The sequence below is a fragment of the Chenopodium album genome, chromosome 7, assembly GCF_948465745.1.
Source record: "Chenopodium album chromosome 7, dcCheAlbu1.1, whole genome shotgun sequence".
Taxonomy (NCBI): Eukaryota; Viridiplantae; Streptophyta; class Magnoliopsida; order Caryophyllales; family Amaranthaceae; genus Chenopodium; species Chenopodium album.
The window spans coordinates 1,139,682-1,156,666 of record NC_137840.1 but is presented as its reverse complement, the minus strand read 5'-3'; the positions used below and the strand labels follow the sequence as shown (position 1 = coordinate 1,156,666).

Here is a 16,985-nt window from a genome sequence, read left to right as displayed (position 1 = left end):
TTGCTATGGAAGGATTCTTTCGATGTTGAAATTAAGTTGTACTCTATTCACCTTATAGACTCATGGATCAAAATTCCTCATAAAAAGGGATGGAGATTTATAGGAATATATGGTCATTCGGAAGCAGAAAATAAGCACCTTACTCGTACCTTGCTAGAAAGTCTCAAGTGCAACCCGAATATTAGGGCTGAGTAAAACTACCCGAAAACCCGTTCCGAAAATTAGGGTACCCGATCCGATAACCATAACGGTTCGGGTACCCGTTCCGATAATTTGTTATCGGGTATGGTTTTTTGGTATCATTTTAAAATTAACGGGTACCCGTTCCGATAAGCAATTATTTTGTTTTTTTTCCTACTTAAATCTATCTTTTCAATATTTAAACTGTTACATTACTTCATAATCACTATAATATCAATAATTAGTAATGTTATTAATAATTTGGTCAAGATCATGTGGTATTGTTGTTAATTAGTGTTAAAAAATATCATAATAACTAATTTTTTAAGTTTAATTATCACTATTGGATACTTTATAGGGTACCCGATAACCGTTCCGAACTTCGGGTACCCGAACTTATCGGTTCGGGTTATGGATATCACTTTTAGTGATATTGGTTATCGGGTACCTGTGGGGAATAATGTCAAGCCTTTAAAATCCCACTAGCTTGAACCCCACTGTGATCATACACTAAAGTACGGTGGCGTCCAAAAGGGAAGAAGATAGAGCAAAAGAGTCGCCAACAAGTTTTTAAGGAACTTGTAAACCATTCACGAGGTGAAGGTTACACCCCTTAACGATCCAAGAGATCGTCAACTCCATAAGGTCATGAACCAAATAAGGGTTCGGGGATGATGGTACAAATCCAACCTAAAAGAGATTGAACCTGCCCTAATAATAGGCCTCTACTTTATTCTGCTCGTATTCATGTGCGCTTTCTGACTAACATACAATCAACAGGATTAACCCTAAACCTGTTTAATCTATGTTGGTTGAATTTAATGCACAAATAAACTATTATTGGCGATCACTTGAATTATAATCAAAGTTAACCTAACAAGATTATTAATTATCTTATTAAGCGTGATTACAAGTACAAATTCCCTTTAAACATGCAATAAAGGTGTGATCAAGCAATAAAGAATAAATAATCAAGCAACATAAGAAATAATCATCATCATAAAAATAAATTATAATTGAAATAATCATGATAATAATCATAAAAGAAAATAATCATCATATTAATAATAATTGAAATAATTATCATAAATAAAATAATCATCAAAATAATAATATTCATAATCATTATAACAATTATAATCATAATCATATTCATGTTAATATTAAAGCATAATAATAATAGCAAGATCCTAGGCATGATACTAACAAGATTAATAACAAACCCTAGCATGTCACTAAACGATAAAAATCAAATCTTTAGCCCTAACATGATACTAACATGAATTAATATTAGGAAGAGCATAGAAGGCATCATATCAATCATATTTAATATTAAAATTACCCTAGACATGATACTAGGAATATCATAATAACAATATAAACATGATATCTACATCATAATATCAATAAATCAATTAAAGTACTTACTTGGATGCCTCGTACCTCTTTCTAATAACAAAATACACACGTTAGTAACTTCAAGGAAAATAATAAACAAACAATTAAATTAAATAATTGAAAGAGAGATTTGGGACCAAACCCTCAGAAATTAAAACCTTTCACGTCTAGGGCGAAGACAACTTCGAATATGGCTAGGTGTTTCTAGATCTTGTGAATGCGGAATTTTGTATGAAAAAGCAAGAAAGAATTGAATGCTAAAGAATACTTGATTGTTTATTAAAAGCTAATTAAAAATAATTGTTGATGAGAATTCGTGAATGAAAACTTGTGAATGAAGAGAGTTGATGAAAACTTAAGAATGAGGAGAATTCGTGAAAATTGGTAATTGGTGAATGAAAGATGTAGATGATGATGATGAGAGTTGGTGAATGAAAGATGTAGATGATGATGATGATTGAAAACGGAATTTTTGATACGATATTTATAGAGAAAATCATCCAAAAAAGATAATTTAACAAAACAGAGTCTGAAGATCGCAAAACAACATTGGCGCCAGCCCTGGCTAGTTGGTGCCAGCACCAGGGGCTAGCGCCAGACGCCAATGGCTAGCGCCTGGCGCCAAGCCTAGTTCCAGGCGCCAAGGCCTGGGGTTGGACGCCAAACTGGTTTTCAACGCGTTTTCGAAAATCTGATAAATTTCCCGTACTGGAAGATAAAATAATATAATTTCCTCGAAAATGCTATTTGATCTTGATTAAAACTCTGAAAAGTCAACAAAGTCAACTTATCAATGCTAATTGAATTAGGAATGAAAAGAACCTTCTAGAAGATTCTAGAAGACTAAAACCATTCCTAATTGCATTAGGAATGATAAATCATATTAGGCCCTCCCCTAGATCATTGGGCCGTACATAAAGCTCAAACCGGACCCAGTTTAGTAAATTGGCCATAACTTCCTCAATATTCATTGGAATTGGGCTTATAATATATCGTTGGAAAGGTCTTTGCAAGGCCCATCCAACTACACCACTATTGGACCCATATCATGGACCAACCAAACTGGATTAACTATTTTCTTAAAATAAAGTTTTCAAAATCAGGGAGAAGAGAAAAGAAATAAAACTTTCCGCAACACTAGACCTTTCCACACTTTCGTTTCATTCGATTATGATTCGACGTGAAAGGTACTCATCACTGGGTTTGGTTTTGGGGAGACACAAATGGGTGTCTATAGTACCCGAACCGTTAGTACTAACGGTACGGGTACCCATCCCATGCTCACCCCTACCGAATATCCCTTGGATTTGTGGGGGTGATTTTAATTTGATGTTGATGTCGAGTGAGAAGCAAGGTGGGAATGATTTCCGTATGGCAGAGGCGGATATTTTTAGAGAAGCAGTGGAGTTTTGTGAATTGATGGACTTGGGATTTGTGGGTCATGGGTTCACATGGACAAATAACCAAGGTGGTCAACGTAATATGCAAGAGCGGCTCGATCGCTACTTGGCAAATAAATCATGGAAATACATCTTCCTTGGTTCTTTCGTGATGCATGTATCGAAGAGGAAGTCGGACCACCTACCAATTCTGCTATGTATTAGCGAGGGTGTTGGAAAAATAAAAAAGAAAAAAAAAATCAAAAAATACAGGTTTGAAGAAATGTGGCTCCGAGATGAATCTTGTAGTGACATTGTGAAGGAAGCGTGGGATTGGGGTGGTGACATTTGTTCGAAAATTGCTCATACTTCGATAAATTTGAGTGCTTGGAGTAGGAACAAATTTGGTGATTTTATGGAAGAAATGAAGGAGTGTAGAGCTACGATGGAGAGTCTTATGGGGGAAACGCAAACAGATGAGATTATAGCCCAAATTCGAGCTCTGGATGATAGAATGGATGAGTTTGAGAGAAGGGAGGAGGCTTATTGGAGGCAAAGGAGTAGACAAGGTTGACTTAAAAATGGTGATAAAAATACTACATTTTTTCACACAAAAGCTATCCAAAGGAAGTCGAGAAATCATATCAGAGAAGTGAAAGATACAGCTGGGAACATTTTTCAAGATGAAGAGCAGATTTCTGAGGTTTTTGTGCGCCACTTTGATGAAATATTTTCATCAGGTGGACAATGTGATACGACCCCTGTGATTGATAAAAGTGGACTCTGCAATTTCTGAAGCTCAGTTTGAGGATCTTGCGGCCCCTTTTGTTGGAGAGGAAGTTCGTGAAGCTCTTTTCCAGATGCATCCCACTAAGGCTCCTGGCCCCGATGGTATGTCTGCTTTATTTTTTCAAAAATTCTGTAATGTTGTCGGAAGTGATGTAGTTGATAATACTCTGAATATTTTGAATTATGGTACTGATATAGGCTCTATTAATCAGACACACATTGTTTTAATTTCAAAAAAAAAAAGTGTGAGTCTCCTGTTGATTATAGACCTATTAGTCTGTGCAATGTACTATATAAAATTGTGTCAAAAGTGTTGGCAAACAGACTTAAAAAAATTCTGCCATGTATTATTAGCGAGTATCTGAGTGGGTTTGTGCCTGGTAGACTAATCACGGACAACATTTTGGTGGCTTATTAGTGTTTTCATTTTTTGCGGAAAAAGAAAAGTGGGAAGAAGGGTTACTTGGGGTTGAAATTGGATATGAGTAAAGCATATGATAGAGTGAGTGGGTTTTTCAATTCTGGAAAAAATGATGATGAAATTTGGTTTCACGGACTCTTATGTGAAGAATATTATGAAATGTGTCTCTTCGGCTTCTTTTGATGTTCTTGTAAATTGGCAGTCGTCTCGTGCTTTTAAGCCAAGTAGAGGTTTGAGGCAAGGAGATCCTTTATCTCCTTTTCTGTTCATTTTGTGTGCTGAAGGTTTATCTGCTCTTCTCTGGGATGCAGAAAAGAAAAAGCTTATTCATGGTGTTAAGATTGGGAGGCATGTTGATCCAATATCTCACCTATTTTTTGCTGATGATAGTCTGTTATTCATACGGGCTAATGAAGAGGAAACTGACAAAGTGCTTGATATTATGTCAACCTATGAGGTAGCGTCGGGCCGAAAACTGAATATGGAAAAATCAGAAGTGTCTTTTAGCCGAAACATTGATATTGAGAAGAAAAATATGCTTCAGATGAAGTTAGCATTTAAGGCTATCGAGGGACATGATAAATATTTAGGCCTTCCGACTTATATTGGAAGTTCTAAGAAAAAAAAAAATTCAGAGTATTCAGGATCGGGTTTGGAAGAAGCTCAAAGGTTGGAAAGGTAATTATTTGTCTCAAGCGGGTCGGGAAATTCTCATCAAATCAGTGGCGCAGGCTATTCCTACTTATGCTATGCAATTTTTTTCTATTCCCGTTGGAATTCTAAATGAGATAGAAAAATTGTGTAGGGGTTTCTTTTGGGGGCAAAAAGGGGATGAACGAAAGATGAGTTGGATAGGGTGGGAGAAGATGCTTCGTGCTAAAAATAAGGGAGGATTGGGGTTTAGAAACATGAGCATTTTTAACAAGGCTATTCTAGCAAAACAAGCGTGGCGAATTTTGAGTAACAAAGACTCGCTTATGTCTCGTGTGCTAAAGGGGAAATAATTCCCTACTTCATCTTTCTTTGATGCTAAAGCTGTCCCAAACATGAGTTTCACGTGGAGATCGATCCTTAGTGCTAGAGAGGTGACTGAGAAAGGTGCTATAAAGACTATTGGCAAGGGTGACAGTGTCCGTATATGGGAAGACCCATGGGTGCCGAGCCTACCAATGTTTCGTATTATGTCACCAAAGAGGGAAGGAAGTGATACTCCAATGTATGTGAAGGATTTGGTGGAAAATCAGAGCTGGAATTTGGATATGTTGACTGATGTGTTTACTCAGCACGAAATAGATGCCATATGTAGTATCCCTGTCCGTTTGTTTGATGAGGAAGATGCTTGGTCTTGGCATCACTCGAAAGATGGATTTTATAGTGTAAAGAGTGCCTATAATCTCTTGGTTGAAGAAGAGTTTAGGACAAAAGCAACATCATCGCGTAGTCAGATTGATTTCAATTGGAAGAGTATATGGCATGCTTGCATTCCACCAAAAGTTAAATTATTTGCGTGGAGATGTGTGAGGGAGGGCCTGCATGTAATGGCACGGTTATTGGCTAGGGGGTTGAATGTTGATCAGCATTGTCCCATTTGTGGGGAAGAGGAGGAGACTACTGCTCATATGCTTCTCACCTGCTCTGCAGCCTCATCTATATGGAGACACTCGGCCCTTAGACTGGACACAAGTGCAGGGCACTCTGATTGCTTTCGATCTTGGTGCAACACGATGTATGGAAAAATGAAAGAAGCTAAATGGTGGGATATTTTTTGGTGTTTGGCGTGGGGAATTTGGTTGTAAAGGAATGCTTGGGTGTTTGAGAGAAAAGAGAAAAGAGAGGTTGATATTATACATAAGTCAATGGCTTTGGTGGGAGAATTTGAAGAAGCTAACACCAAGGCTGCTGTGATGCAGCAATAGACGCACTTGAGCTCCTGCTGGAAGGCCCATGCTGCTGGTCTGTACAAGTTGAATACAGACGCAGCATTTCAGGATTGCAAGTTGGGAATAGGAGGGGTCTTGAGGGATGAGTATGGGGATGTGTAGACACCCATTTGTGTCTCCCCAAAACCAAACCCGGTGACGAGTGCCTTTCACGTTGTAGACACCCATTTGTGTCTCCCCAAAACCAAACCCAGTGATGAGTACCTTTCACGTCGAATCATGATCGAATGAAACGAAAGTGTGGAAAGGTCTAGTGTTGCGGAAAGTTTTATTTCTTTTCCTTTCTCTTCTCTCTGTTTTTGAAAACTTTATTTTAAGAAAACAGCCAATTCAGTTTGGTTGGTCCATGATAAGGGTCCAATAGTGGTGTAGTTGGATAGGGCTTGCAAAGACCTTTCCAACGATATATTATAAGCCCAATTCCGATGAATATTGAGGAAGTTATGGCCAATTTACTAAACTGGGCCCGGTTTGAGTTTTAAGTACGGCCCAATGATCTAGGGGAGGGCCTAATATGATTTATCATTCCTAATGTAATTAGGAATGGTTTTGGTCTTATAGAACATTCTAGAAGGTCTTATCATTCTTAATTCAATTAGGATTCTTTAGAGTTTTAATTAGATCAAATAGCATTTTCGACTGAAATTATATTATTTTATCTTCCAGTACGGTAAAATTATCATAGTTTCGAAAACGTGTTAAAAGCCGGTTTGGCGTCCAACCCCAGGCCTTGGCGCCTGGAACCAGGATTGGCGCCAGACGCCAGCCATTGGCGCCTGGCGCTAGCCACTGGTCCTGGCGCCAATAAGCCAGGGCTGGCGCCAAGTTGTTTATGTGATTTTCAGACTCTGTTTTGATAAATTATCTTTTTTGGCCGATTTTCTTTATAAATATCGTATCAAAAACTCCGTTTTCATTCACGAATTCTTCTTATTCTTAAGTCTTCATCAACTATCTTCATCATCTATCATTTACCAATTCTCTTTATTCTTAAGTTTTCATCAACTCTCAATCATTCATCAAATTCTTTGAATTCATTCATCTCTTCATTCATTCTTTCTTTCTTGCTTTTTCATACAAAATTCCGCATTCACAAGATCTTGAAGCACCTAGCCATATTCGAAGTTGCCTTCGCCTTAGACGTGAAAGGTTTTAATTTCTGAGGGTTTGGTCCCAAATCTCTCTTTCGATTATTTAATTTAATTGCTTTGATTATTTATTTTCCTTGAAGTTACTAACGTGTGTATTTTGTAATTAGAAAGAAGTACGAGGCATCCAAGTAAGTACTTTAATTGATTAATTGATATTATGATGTAGATATCATGTTCATATTGTTATTATGATATTCCTAGTATCATGTCTAGGTTAATTTTAATATCAAATATGATTGCTATGATGCTTCCTATGTTCTTCCTAATATTAATTCATGTTAGTATCATGTTAGGGCTAAAGATTTGATTTTTATTGCTTAGTGACATGCTAGGGTTTGTTATTAATCTTGTTAGTATCATGCCTAGGATCTTGCTGTGCTTTAACATGATTATGATGATTATGATTATGATATGATTATTATTATTAATGATGTTTATTATTTATTATGTTGCTTGATATATATTATATATTCTTTATTGCTTGATCACCTTTTATGTATGTTTAAAGGGAATTTGTATTTGCAATCACGCTTAATAAGATAATTAATAATCTTGTTAGGTTAATTGTGATTATAATTCAAGTGATCGCCAATAATAGTTTATTTGTGCATTAAATTCAACCAACATAGATTAAACAGGTTTAGGGTTGATCCTATTGATTGTATGTTAGTCAGAAAGCGCACATGAATACGAGCAGAATAAAGTAGAGGCCTATTATTAGGGCAGGTTCAATCTCTTTTAGGTTGGATTTGTACCATCATCCCCGAACCCTATTTTGGTTCATGACCTTATGGAGTTGACGATCTCTTGGATCGTTAAGGGGTGTAACCTTCACCTCGTGAACGGTTTACAAGTTCCTTAAAAACTTGTTGGCGACTCTTTTGCTCTATCTTCTTCCCTTTTGGACGCCACCGTACTTTAGTGTATGATCACAGTGGGGTTCAAGCTAGTGGGATTTTAAAGGCTTGAAATTATTCCCCACACACGTCGAATCATAATCGAATGAAACGAAAGTGTGGAAAGGTCTAGTGTTGCGGAAAGTTTTATTTCTTTTCTCTTCTCCCTGTTTTTGAAAACTTTATTTTAAGAAAACAGCCAATCCAGTTTGGTTGGTCCATGATATGGGTCCAATAGTGGTGTAGTTGGATGGGGCTTGCAAAGACCTTTCCAACGATATATTATAAGCCCAATTCCGATGAATATTGAGGAAGTTATGGCCAATTTACCAAACTGGGTCCGGTTTGAGCTTTACGTACGGCCCAATGATCTAGGGGAGGGCCTAATATAATTTATCATTCCTAATGCAATTAGGAATGGTTTTAGTCTTCTAGAACATTCTAGAAGGTTCTTTTCATTCCTAATTCAATTAGGACTCTTCAGAGTTTTAATCAAGATCAAATAGCATTTTCGATTGAAATTATATTATTTTATCTTCCAGTACAGGAAATTTATCAGATTTTCGAAAACGCGTTGAAAACCACTTTGGCGTCCAACCCCAGGCCTTGGCGCCTGGAACCAGGCTTGGCGCCAGACGCTAGCCATTGGCGCCTGGCGCTAGTCACTGGTGCCTGGCGCCAGTTAGCCAGGGTTGGCGCCAAGGTTGTTTTTGCGATCTTCAGACTCTGTTTTGTTAAATTATCTTTTTTGGATGATTTTCTCTATAAATATCGTATCAAAAACTCCGTTTTCAATCATCATCTACATCTATCATTCACCAATTATCTTTATTCTTAAGTTTTAATCAACTCTCTTCATTCACCAACTATCTTCATCATTCATCAACAAGCATCAATCATTCATCAAATTCTTTTAATTCATTCTTCATTCACTCTTCATCTTTCTTTCATCAATTTTCAATAATATTAATTCTTTAGTATTTATTTCTAAACTTTGCTTTTTAATATAAAATTCCGCATTCGCAAGATCTAGAAACACCTAGCCATATTCGAAGTTGCCTTCGCCCTAGACGTGAAAGGTTTTAATTTCTGAGGGTTTGGTCCCAAATCTCTCTTTCAATTATTTAATTTAATTTAATTGTTTTGATTATTATTTTCCTTGAAGTTACTAACGCGTGTATTTTGTTATTAGAAAGAGGTACGAGGCATCCAAGTAAGTACTTTAATGGTTTAATTGATATTATGATGTAGAAATCATGCTTAGATTGTTATTTTAATTCCTAGTACCATGTCTAGGGTAACTTTAATATTAAGTATGATTAAAAGTACGATGCTTCCTATTTTCTTCCTAATATTTATGATTGTTAGTATCATGTTAGGGTTAAAGATTTGATTTTTATTGCTTAGTGACATGCTAGGGTTTCAAATTTTAGATCATGTATCAGTCATCCTCTCTCTAAAATTGGGAGCATCTCTCACTAGAAAGTGAGTTTACTAGTTTTCAGCTAGAGTCCTTAGCCCTTATCTTTGTTTGCATGCTTGTTTTCTTCGTTTCTCTATCTTAATCTCCTTCTGCAGTGAAGGGATATCAATTGTTTGCTTGTGTCCTTAGTCTTCTGATTCTCTTTTTCGGATTTCAAGACATTTATTCTCAGTATTTATTTGCTCCTCGTTTCTCATAAAAGGAGTTGGCCTTTTCCCAGTATTGGACTTCTTCCAACATTCACTGAGAGGCGCTTCGTTTTATTCAACCAATACATTTAGAGCAGTTTTTACACTCTTATTACAGGCGCAGGTATTAATAGCATTAGGCGGCTATTCAATTAGAGATTAAATGTTCCAGTGAGCTTGCTCCCCATGCGCATCCCTGTTTAATATTCCAAGAACTTAAGTTCGTCTATAAATGCTAAGCATTTCAGATCTGTAACTCATTCCTTCTTAACATCAAAATTCCTCATTCTTCTGTCTTTTTCTCTTCTTCTAAATGTTTAATTCTTCTGTATCTTTCACTTCTCCCCTCTAAGTTTCTAAATTAAATTCTTCTTCTTTATTTACCTAGTCCTTTCCTAGTTTATTCCTTCTGTCTTTCACTATGAGCAACGATAACAACCCTCCAAATAATCAGGAAAATCGCCATATTCGAGATCTGAGGGGGGGACCTCTTATTCCCACTCCTGCGGACTTTAGTATAAACAATGTTTCGATAAATTTCAACTCAAGTGTAATTGGGTTATTTATTGGTCCACACCCCCCTTCTGCTCACTATATTCAACATATTGTGAACTCTCGTTGGATTACGAGAGGGGAATTCGGGTCCACAGATCTGGCCCATATTTTCTGTTCGAATGTAGCAGCCATAGAGATCAGGAAAGCCTCGTACGGGATAGTACAACAATATTCGATGGGAGAATAATTAATTTTCGAAGGTACGAGGTTGACCTTGCGCCTCAATATATGAGCTTTTCACGAGTGTTTGGGTAAGGGTTTACGGTCTTCCCCTTGCCTACCTCACTGAAAGTTGGGCGAGACAAATATTTAGGCACGTGGGGTATATTGAAGAACTCGACCATGAAGGAGATGGTCTCCCTGCCCATGCTGAACTAAGGGCTCGAATCCTGATCGATCTCTCTATGCCGCTGATTCCAGGGTGTTTTATACCTCTTGAAGGCAATCGGGTAATTTGGGTGTATTTGAGATATGAGGGCGTGTACAAGTTCTGCAAGTCTTGTGGGTGCGTCGGTCACTCGACTTATAGATGCAAGCTTCACTCGGTGATAGCAAGAAGGAGAGTGAGGAGAAGGTTGGACGAGGTAGAAGAAGACGGCATAAGGGTGCTATACGGCCCAGCCGAGTACCCCTTCTACACAAACTTTATTCGAGGGCTCCCGGATTGGTATAGGTTTTGAAACTCGGGAATTGATCTCCGTCAGTTTGAAATCCCGGAAGAATCTCCGTTGTATAGGAGAGTGCCAAGAGAAAACATGGGGTTTGATGAAGGCCACCCGTATGATGAACCGTTTTCTTCTCAAGATAGTGATGGAAGCGAACAGTTCCATACAGGGGAAGAGGAGTTGTCAAATGATGACTCAGAGATAGTCGAGATGGAGACCGAGCCAATTAGGCCGGACCTCGAACTTTCTCCTGGCAGGCGCTTAGGATTAAGAGGGGATCCGTATGCGGAGTTTGTTCGAGAAGGGTCTCTAAACCGCAATATGAGTAATCCTATTTTGGGGAATACTCGGGTTTCTGGTGCGGGGTGTGAACAAGCCTCGCAAGAAATGGAAATGGAAATAAGGGGTGGATGGCCAACCCCAACAAGGCCGACTGCTGTCAGAATAGGAGGGGATCGAGCTGCAGGTTTTTTCCCACCTCCGGCACGGCGCCTATTTGCTGACTCACAATATGAGGTTGGTGAGTCTTCCTCGGCTCGAAATGCGCCTAGACCGGGAGGAGGTCCAGGTACAATTTTCATACGCTTGGGATCTCCGAGTGGGCTGCTACTTCCTTGGATTTAGCAAGGAACGCGGCTGATTTGCTAGGTGTCGAAGCGGGTAATAACAGAGGTCTAGAGCTGCCCATCGGTTCAGGTTCGCAACATTGGTTGGAGGGGACTTCGATCATGGCAACTCGAAGGCTTGGGGAGATTGAACAGCAGGCGGAGGAGGAGTATGCATGCATAATGGAAGCAAGTACAATTCTGTCGTTGGGGATTCGTAGTGCGAGAAGGGAGGAGATCCAAGCTATTCACCGAACGGCAAGAGCCACTCTCTCGCCTTTTCTTAGGCTGTCTCCATCTGATTTGGGGGGGCTCCCAAACCTCCCCCTTACGGAATTTGATCCTCCTAATACTCCGGTATCTCATCTTAGCTCTTTTAACTTTACTGAATTATTTAATTATGATGATAGTGCAAATGACAAAAAGCGGATAAGGGAGGCAGTTGGGCACCTTCCACATTCTTGTGATGGAGACTCAATCAGGTATGATGAATCTGTTGTGGAATGGGTAGGAAGGAAGAGGCTTAAGAGGCTTCAGAGATGGTCCGAGAAAGGGGGCTTCTCCATATGGCTCAAATATGAAAAGGGGGGCAACAAATTTGCTTCCAAAGCAATCTCTGATCCCGACATGGCAAGGGAATTTGATGTGGATATCGATGGTGATATTCGTATGAGGGGCAAGAACAAACGCTCTCAAGACATATCTTCGTCTTCCTCCAAGTCATGCAAGAGGCAAAAGAGTGAGGAGGTGACATTAGTTTTTAGGGAGGTAAGGGATGATATGGACATTGATCTTCAGTTTACTATTTTTGAATCAATGAAATCAGTTTCGAAGGGTGAGGAGGCTGCTCCCAGTCAGCCCCCAAAAGGAATATGAATGTTGTGGCGTGGAATTGCAGGGGTCTTAATGATCCACACTCTCTTGCAATTCCCTACCTAGTGTGGCTCCAACGTTCCAAGCTACCTATGTTTTTGTTTCTCTCGGAAACTAAGATGGATTTTGATAAGGCGGCGGATAGTTTAAGTGGTCTAGGTCCTACTTCCTATTTTGGTTGGGATTCGGAAGGAAGTAGTGGGGGTCTCCTAGTTTTAGTTTGGTCAAATGTTGTAGTAGATTGTTTGTTTTCCTCAAAAAATTTCATCCTTTGTAAGATTTATGAATGTAATGGAAGTATTAAGTATGTACTGTTTTTTTATGGCGAGCCTAGAGTAGAAAATAGAAGTATTGTTTGGGAACAACTTCAATGGTTCCTAGAAGAGTACAGAAATGTCTTGGTCATAGGTGATTTTAACCAAATAGAGAGTGGAAGTGATAAACTTGGTGGCTCCACTCAAATTAGAGGGCTTGATGCCTTTCTAGACTTTAGATTCAGCAGCAATGTAACGGAGGTTCCTTTTTCGGGGCCTAGGTTCACATGGAGCAACAAAAGGGAGGGCAACGAGCTCATCCTGGAAAGGCTAGATCGTGCATATATCACAGAGGAATGGTTTATCCATTCCCCCGATGGGAGAATCTCCCATGAACCGATTGTATGTTCTGATCATGCAGCTATTATTTATTGTGATAAGCCTAGCTCTTCTCCTTCTAATAGGCCTTATCAGATTGAAAATTGGTGTCTGACCTTCCCGGAAGTCAAAGAAATTGTTAAGACTACTTGGAAAGATGAAATTCGGGGTTCACACATGTTCCAGTTGTCGAGAAAAACTGGGTATGCTAAGATCAAAGCTCCAATTCTGGTGCTTGGAAAATAAAAAGGTCTGGGGGATCAACTGGAGGAAGCTTTCTAGAGATCTTCAAAGTAAGGGGTTGAAGGTCAACACTCTTCAGGAAGGGGAAGGGTACATCCAGCATATAAATTTGCTCATTCCAGAAAGCCAGCTGAGTTTTAGCTTCTGGAAAAAAAGGATGAAGGCTAATTGGGTGAAGTTTGGGGATTGCCCAACCCCTACAATGTATAGGAAGGTAAAGCAGAGGCAACAAGCCAACGAGATTCTTACCCTAAAGAATGACAATGATACTTGGGTAGAGGGGCAAAAGGATGTAGAAGAGGTAATTCTCTCTTCAATCAAGGATATTTATAACCCGGTGACTAGTGATAATCATGGAGAAGAAATTGATCTTCTTCTCCGTCAACTGGACACCTCTTCTCTTTCTGAAGAGGATCGGGTTTGGTTGGATAAAGGCTTTACAGAGGGGGAAATCAAAAAAGCAATGTTGGATATGCACTGTTCTAAATCTCCGGGTCCAGATGGTTTCACGGTAGACTTCTTTAAAGTCTACTGGGAGGAGGTAGGGAATTTAGTTGTTGACAGTGTGAAGCAGTTTTTGAGATCAGGTAACATGTTGAAGGAATGGAACCAATCTCTTCTTGTTCTGATCCCAAAGGTTAAAGTGCCGGAAGTCGCCAGTCAATTTAGACCTATCAGTCTCTGCAACACGATTTATAAGTGCATCTCAAAATGCCTTGTTAATAGGCTAAAGGTCATTCTCCCCAGGCTTATCACAGAAAACCAGAGTGCCTTCATTCCAGGAAGATACATGGAAGACAACATCCTCCTGAGTCACGAGCTTATGCACCTTATAAATTCCAAGAAAGGCTCAAACTATACAGCAGTTAAGATAGATATGTCAAAGGCCTATGACAGGGTGGATTGGCTTTTTCTCCTTAAAGTCCTTCAGGCCTACGGTTTCTCTGATCACTGGGTGAAGATGGTTTCACAGTGCATCTCAACGGTAAGTTTTAAAGCTGTAATCAACAGGAAAACTTCAGATCACTTCACACCTAAATGCGGTCTTAGACAGGGGGACCCTCTCTCCCCGTATCTCTTCATTCTCTGCATGGATATCCTCTCGAGAATGTTATCTCTAGCAGAGGATATAAATCAATTTCAGGGGTTAAAAGTTTCACGCAGGTCCCCTTCGATCTCTCATCTTTTCTTTGCAGATGATATTATGCTTTTCTTCAAAGCAAACGAGGCTTCCTGTGATTGCATCACTGACATCCTTCAGAGGTTTGGGAAAGCCTCGGGGCAACAATTAAATCTCCAAAAATCGTTTATAAAGTTCTCTCCAGGGGTCGATAGTGGTAAAAGGACAGTTGTGAAGGAAAGTCTAGCCATGCCTGAAACTGGAAATATGGGGATTTATTTAGGAGCCCCGGTTGATATTCAAGGTAAGAAGAAGTCTCACTTCCAATTTTTGGTGGACAAAGTTTCAGAAAAAATTGTTTCTTAGGCCTCCTTGCGTCTGTCTCAACCTGCAAAGCTAATTCTTATCAACACAGTGCTCATTAGCATGTCAGCCCATGTCATGAAGTGTTTGAAACTTCCTCAGAGCATTGCAAACAAGATTGACTCCTTAATTACTCGGTTTTGGTGGTCAAATAATGGCAACAAAGGGCTACACTGGGTAAGCAGGAGCATCACTCATCTACCAAAGAGTATGGGAGGATTAGGGATTAGAGGCTCATCAGCCCTAAATGATGCTCTCCTCTTCAAACAAGCCTCTAGGATGCACCAAAACCCCCAGCTGCTTCTCTCGAGGGTTCATAAGGGTTTTAAAGAGGGGGGTATTCGCAACTTTGCTAATTCCCTGGTGAGAACAGGAAACCCCTCTATGGGAAGATCTAGCCTTCAAAAGGTTACCCGGGTGTTCAGAGATGGATTTGCTTGGAAGGTAGGAAATGGGGAAAATATCAAGGCTATCAGTATGCCCTGGGTAAGGGGGGAGATACCACTGGTGAACTCACAACAATCTCTAAGGGCAGCTGTACATTGGAAAGTGAAGGACTTTATAGATGAGGACTCGGGCTCTTGGAAAGCTGGAAGGATTAGGGAATGTTTTGAATGGGACAGTGCCAAATCCATTCTTTCAATGGAACTCCCGCATTCTAGCGAGGATGATTTCCTTTACTGGAAATATCATCCCTCAGGAAGGTACACGGTGAAGACTGACTATTACTTTTTATCTAAAGATCTGGGACTAGAAAATTCCGTTTTCCAGGATAGGGACCAGACCTTTGTAAAACTGATTTGGAGAATGGATATCCAGCCAAAATGGAAGCTCTTCCTATGGAAACTTTTTCATGATGGCATTGCAGCTAAAGCAAATCTGGCTAGAAGGGGTATCCAACTGAATGAGGTTTGTGATCACTGTGGGGTGGCCTTGGAGGACATCCATCATCTTTTTAGATTCTGTATTTTGGCAAAGGAAGTTTGGGTGAATGGCCCTCTTTCTATTTGCCATGACTCTCCTGAGACCAACCTTTTGAAAGGTTGGATTCAGCACTATATCCTGCTCTTTTATAGCTAGGATGGTAAGCACAGCCACCGCTGTGCGTTGTTTATTGCAACTTTATGGGGGCTATGGAAGTCAAGGAATGAAAGATGTTTCAGGAATGCTAGGAGTACGAGAGCACAAGTGATGGAGTTTATAAATCTAGCAATGAAAGATCACGAGACTTTCACACAACAAGGACACTTGGCTAGGGATGTGGGGGCTAACAGTGGGAATGACCCAATCATTCCCCCGGGTTTCAATTACGTTCATCTAGGTAAAGAGACGGATGGGTTTGATGATTTCATAGTAGAAGTGGATGGGTCCTGGGATAAGAAGACTACAAGGGCGGGCATTGGTTGGGCGGTCAAGAACAATTCTCAAGGCCATGACCTGGAAGAAGGTGGGAAACATGGAGCAACATCATCGGTGCTCCATTGCGAGGCTTGGGCTTGCCTTGAAGCAATGAAATGGGCCCATGCCAAAGGTAAGCAAGGGATTCTTATCTTATCCGATTCAACCTCTCTTCTGGACAACTTACAGGATAATCTAGGTAGAGATATTCTAATAACCTGGATTCTAAAAGAATTAAGGGAGGTTGGATCGGTTTTTCGGAGGTGCACAATCTTAAAATTTCAGAGGAACCAGGTTCAAAAGGTGGACGACATAGCTAGGAATTGTCGGAATACCTTGTCTAGTTTTCCGTAGTACTTTGTTTTCCTTTGCTATTGTCAAAAAAAAAAAAAAAAAAAGACATGCTAGGGTTTGTTATTAATCTTGTTAGTATCATGCCTAGGATCTTGCTATGCTTTAATATGATTATGATTATGATTGATATTATTGTTATTAATAATGTTGATTATTATTGATTATGTTGCTTGATATATTTTTTATTATTTATTACTTGATCACCTTTATTGCATGTTTAAAGGGAATTTGTACTTGCAACCACGCTTAATAAGATATTTAATAATCTTGTTAGGGTTAATGTGATTATAATTCAAGTGATCGCCAATAATAGTTTATTTGTGCATTAATGTTCAACCAACATAGATTAAAC

The 16,985-nt window shown here is 39.4% G+C and overlaps 2 protein-coding genes across 2 annotated transcripts; both read left to right on the top strand.

Moving 5' to 3' along the window:
• The first annotated feature begins 2,913 nt into the window (after positions 1-2,913).
• Positions 2,914-5,171, top strand: LOC145639836 (uncharacterized). Its single transcript, XM_081691164.1, has 5 exons — positions 2,914-3,526; positions 3,575-3,660; positions 3,761-3,848; positions 4,452-4,845; positions 4,973-5,171. Exons 1-5 carry the CDS (start codon positions 2,914-2,916, stop codon positions 5,169-5,171), a joined length of 1,380 nt encoding a protein of 459 aa, XP_081547290.1.
• Positions 5,172-12,642: 7,471 nt separating this feature from the next.
• On the top strand, positions 12,643-15,961 carry LOC145639835 (uncharacterized). Its single transcript, XM_081691162.1, has 3 exons — positions 12,643-13,386; positions 13,478-14,822; positions 14,934-15,961. The coding sequence occupies exons 1-3, from the start codon at positions 12,643-12,645 to the stop codon at positions 15,959-15,961; spliced, it is 3,117 nt and encodes a 1,038-aa protein (XP_081547288.1).
• Positions 15,962-16,985: the final 1,024 nt, after the last annotated feature.

Bases quoted from the DNA above. Each gene is read 5' to 3' on its own strand.
- LOC145639835 (XM_081691162.1), top strand. From the start codon at position 12,643: ATGGATTTTGATAAGGCGGCGGATAGTTTAAGTGGTCTAGGTCCTACT. The intron at 13,387-13,477 runs GTGCTTGGAAAA...AACACTCTTCAG, and splicing joins AGATCAAAGCTCCAATTCTG to GAAGGGGAAGGGTACATCCA. The intron at 14,823-14,933 runs GTAAGAAGAAGT...TTATCAACACAG, and splicing joins AGCCCCGGTTGATATTCAAG to TGCTCATTAGCATGTCAGCC.
- LOC145639836 (XM_081691164.1), top strand. From the start codon at position 2,914: ATGTCGAGTGAGAAGCAAGGTGGGAATGATTTCCGTATGGCAGAGGCG. The intron at 3,527-3,574 runs GTTGACTTAAAA...TTCACACAAAAG, and splicing joins GAGGCAAAGGAGTAGACAAG to CTATCCAAAGGAAGTCGAGA. The intron at 3,849-4,451 runs GTATGTCTGCTT...TGTGTGCTGAAG, and splicing joins TAAGGCTCCTGGCCCCGATG to GTTTATCTGCTCTTCTCTGG.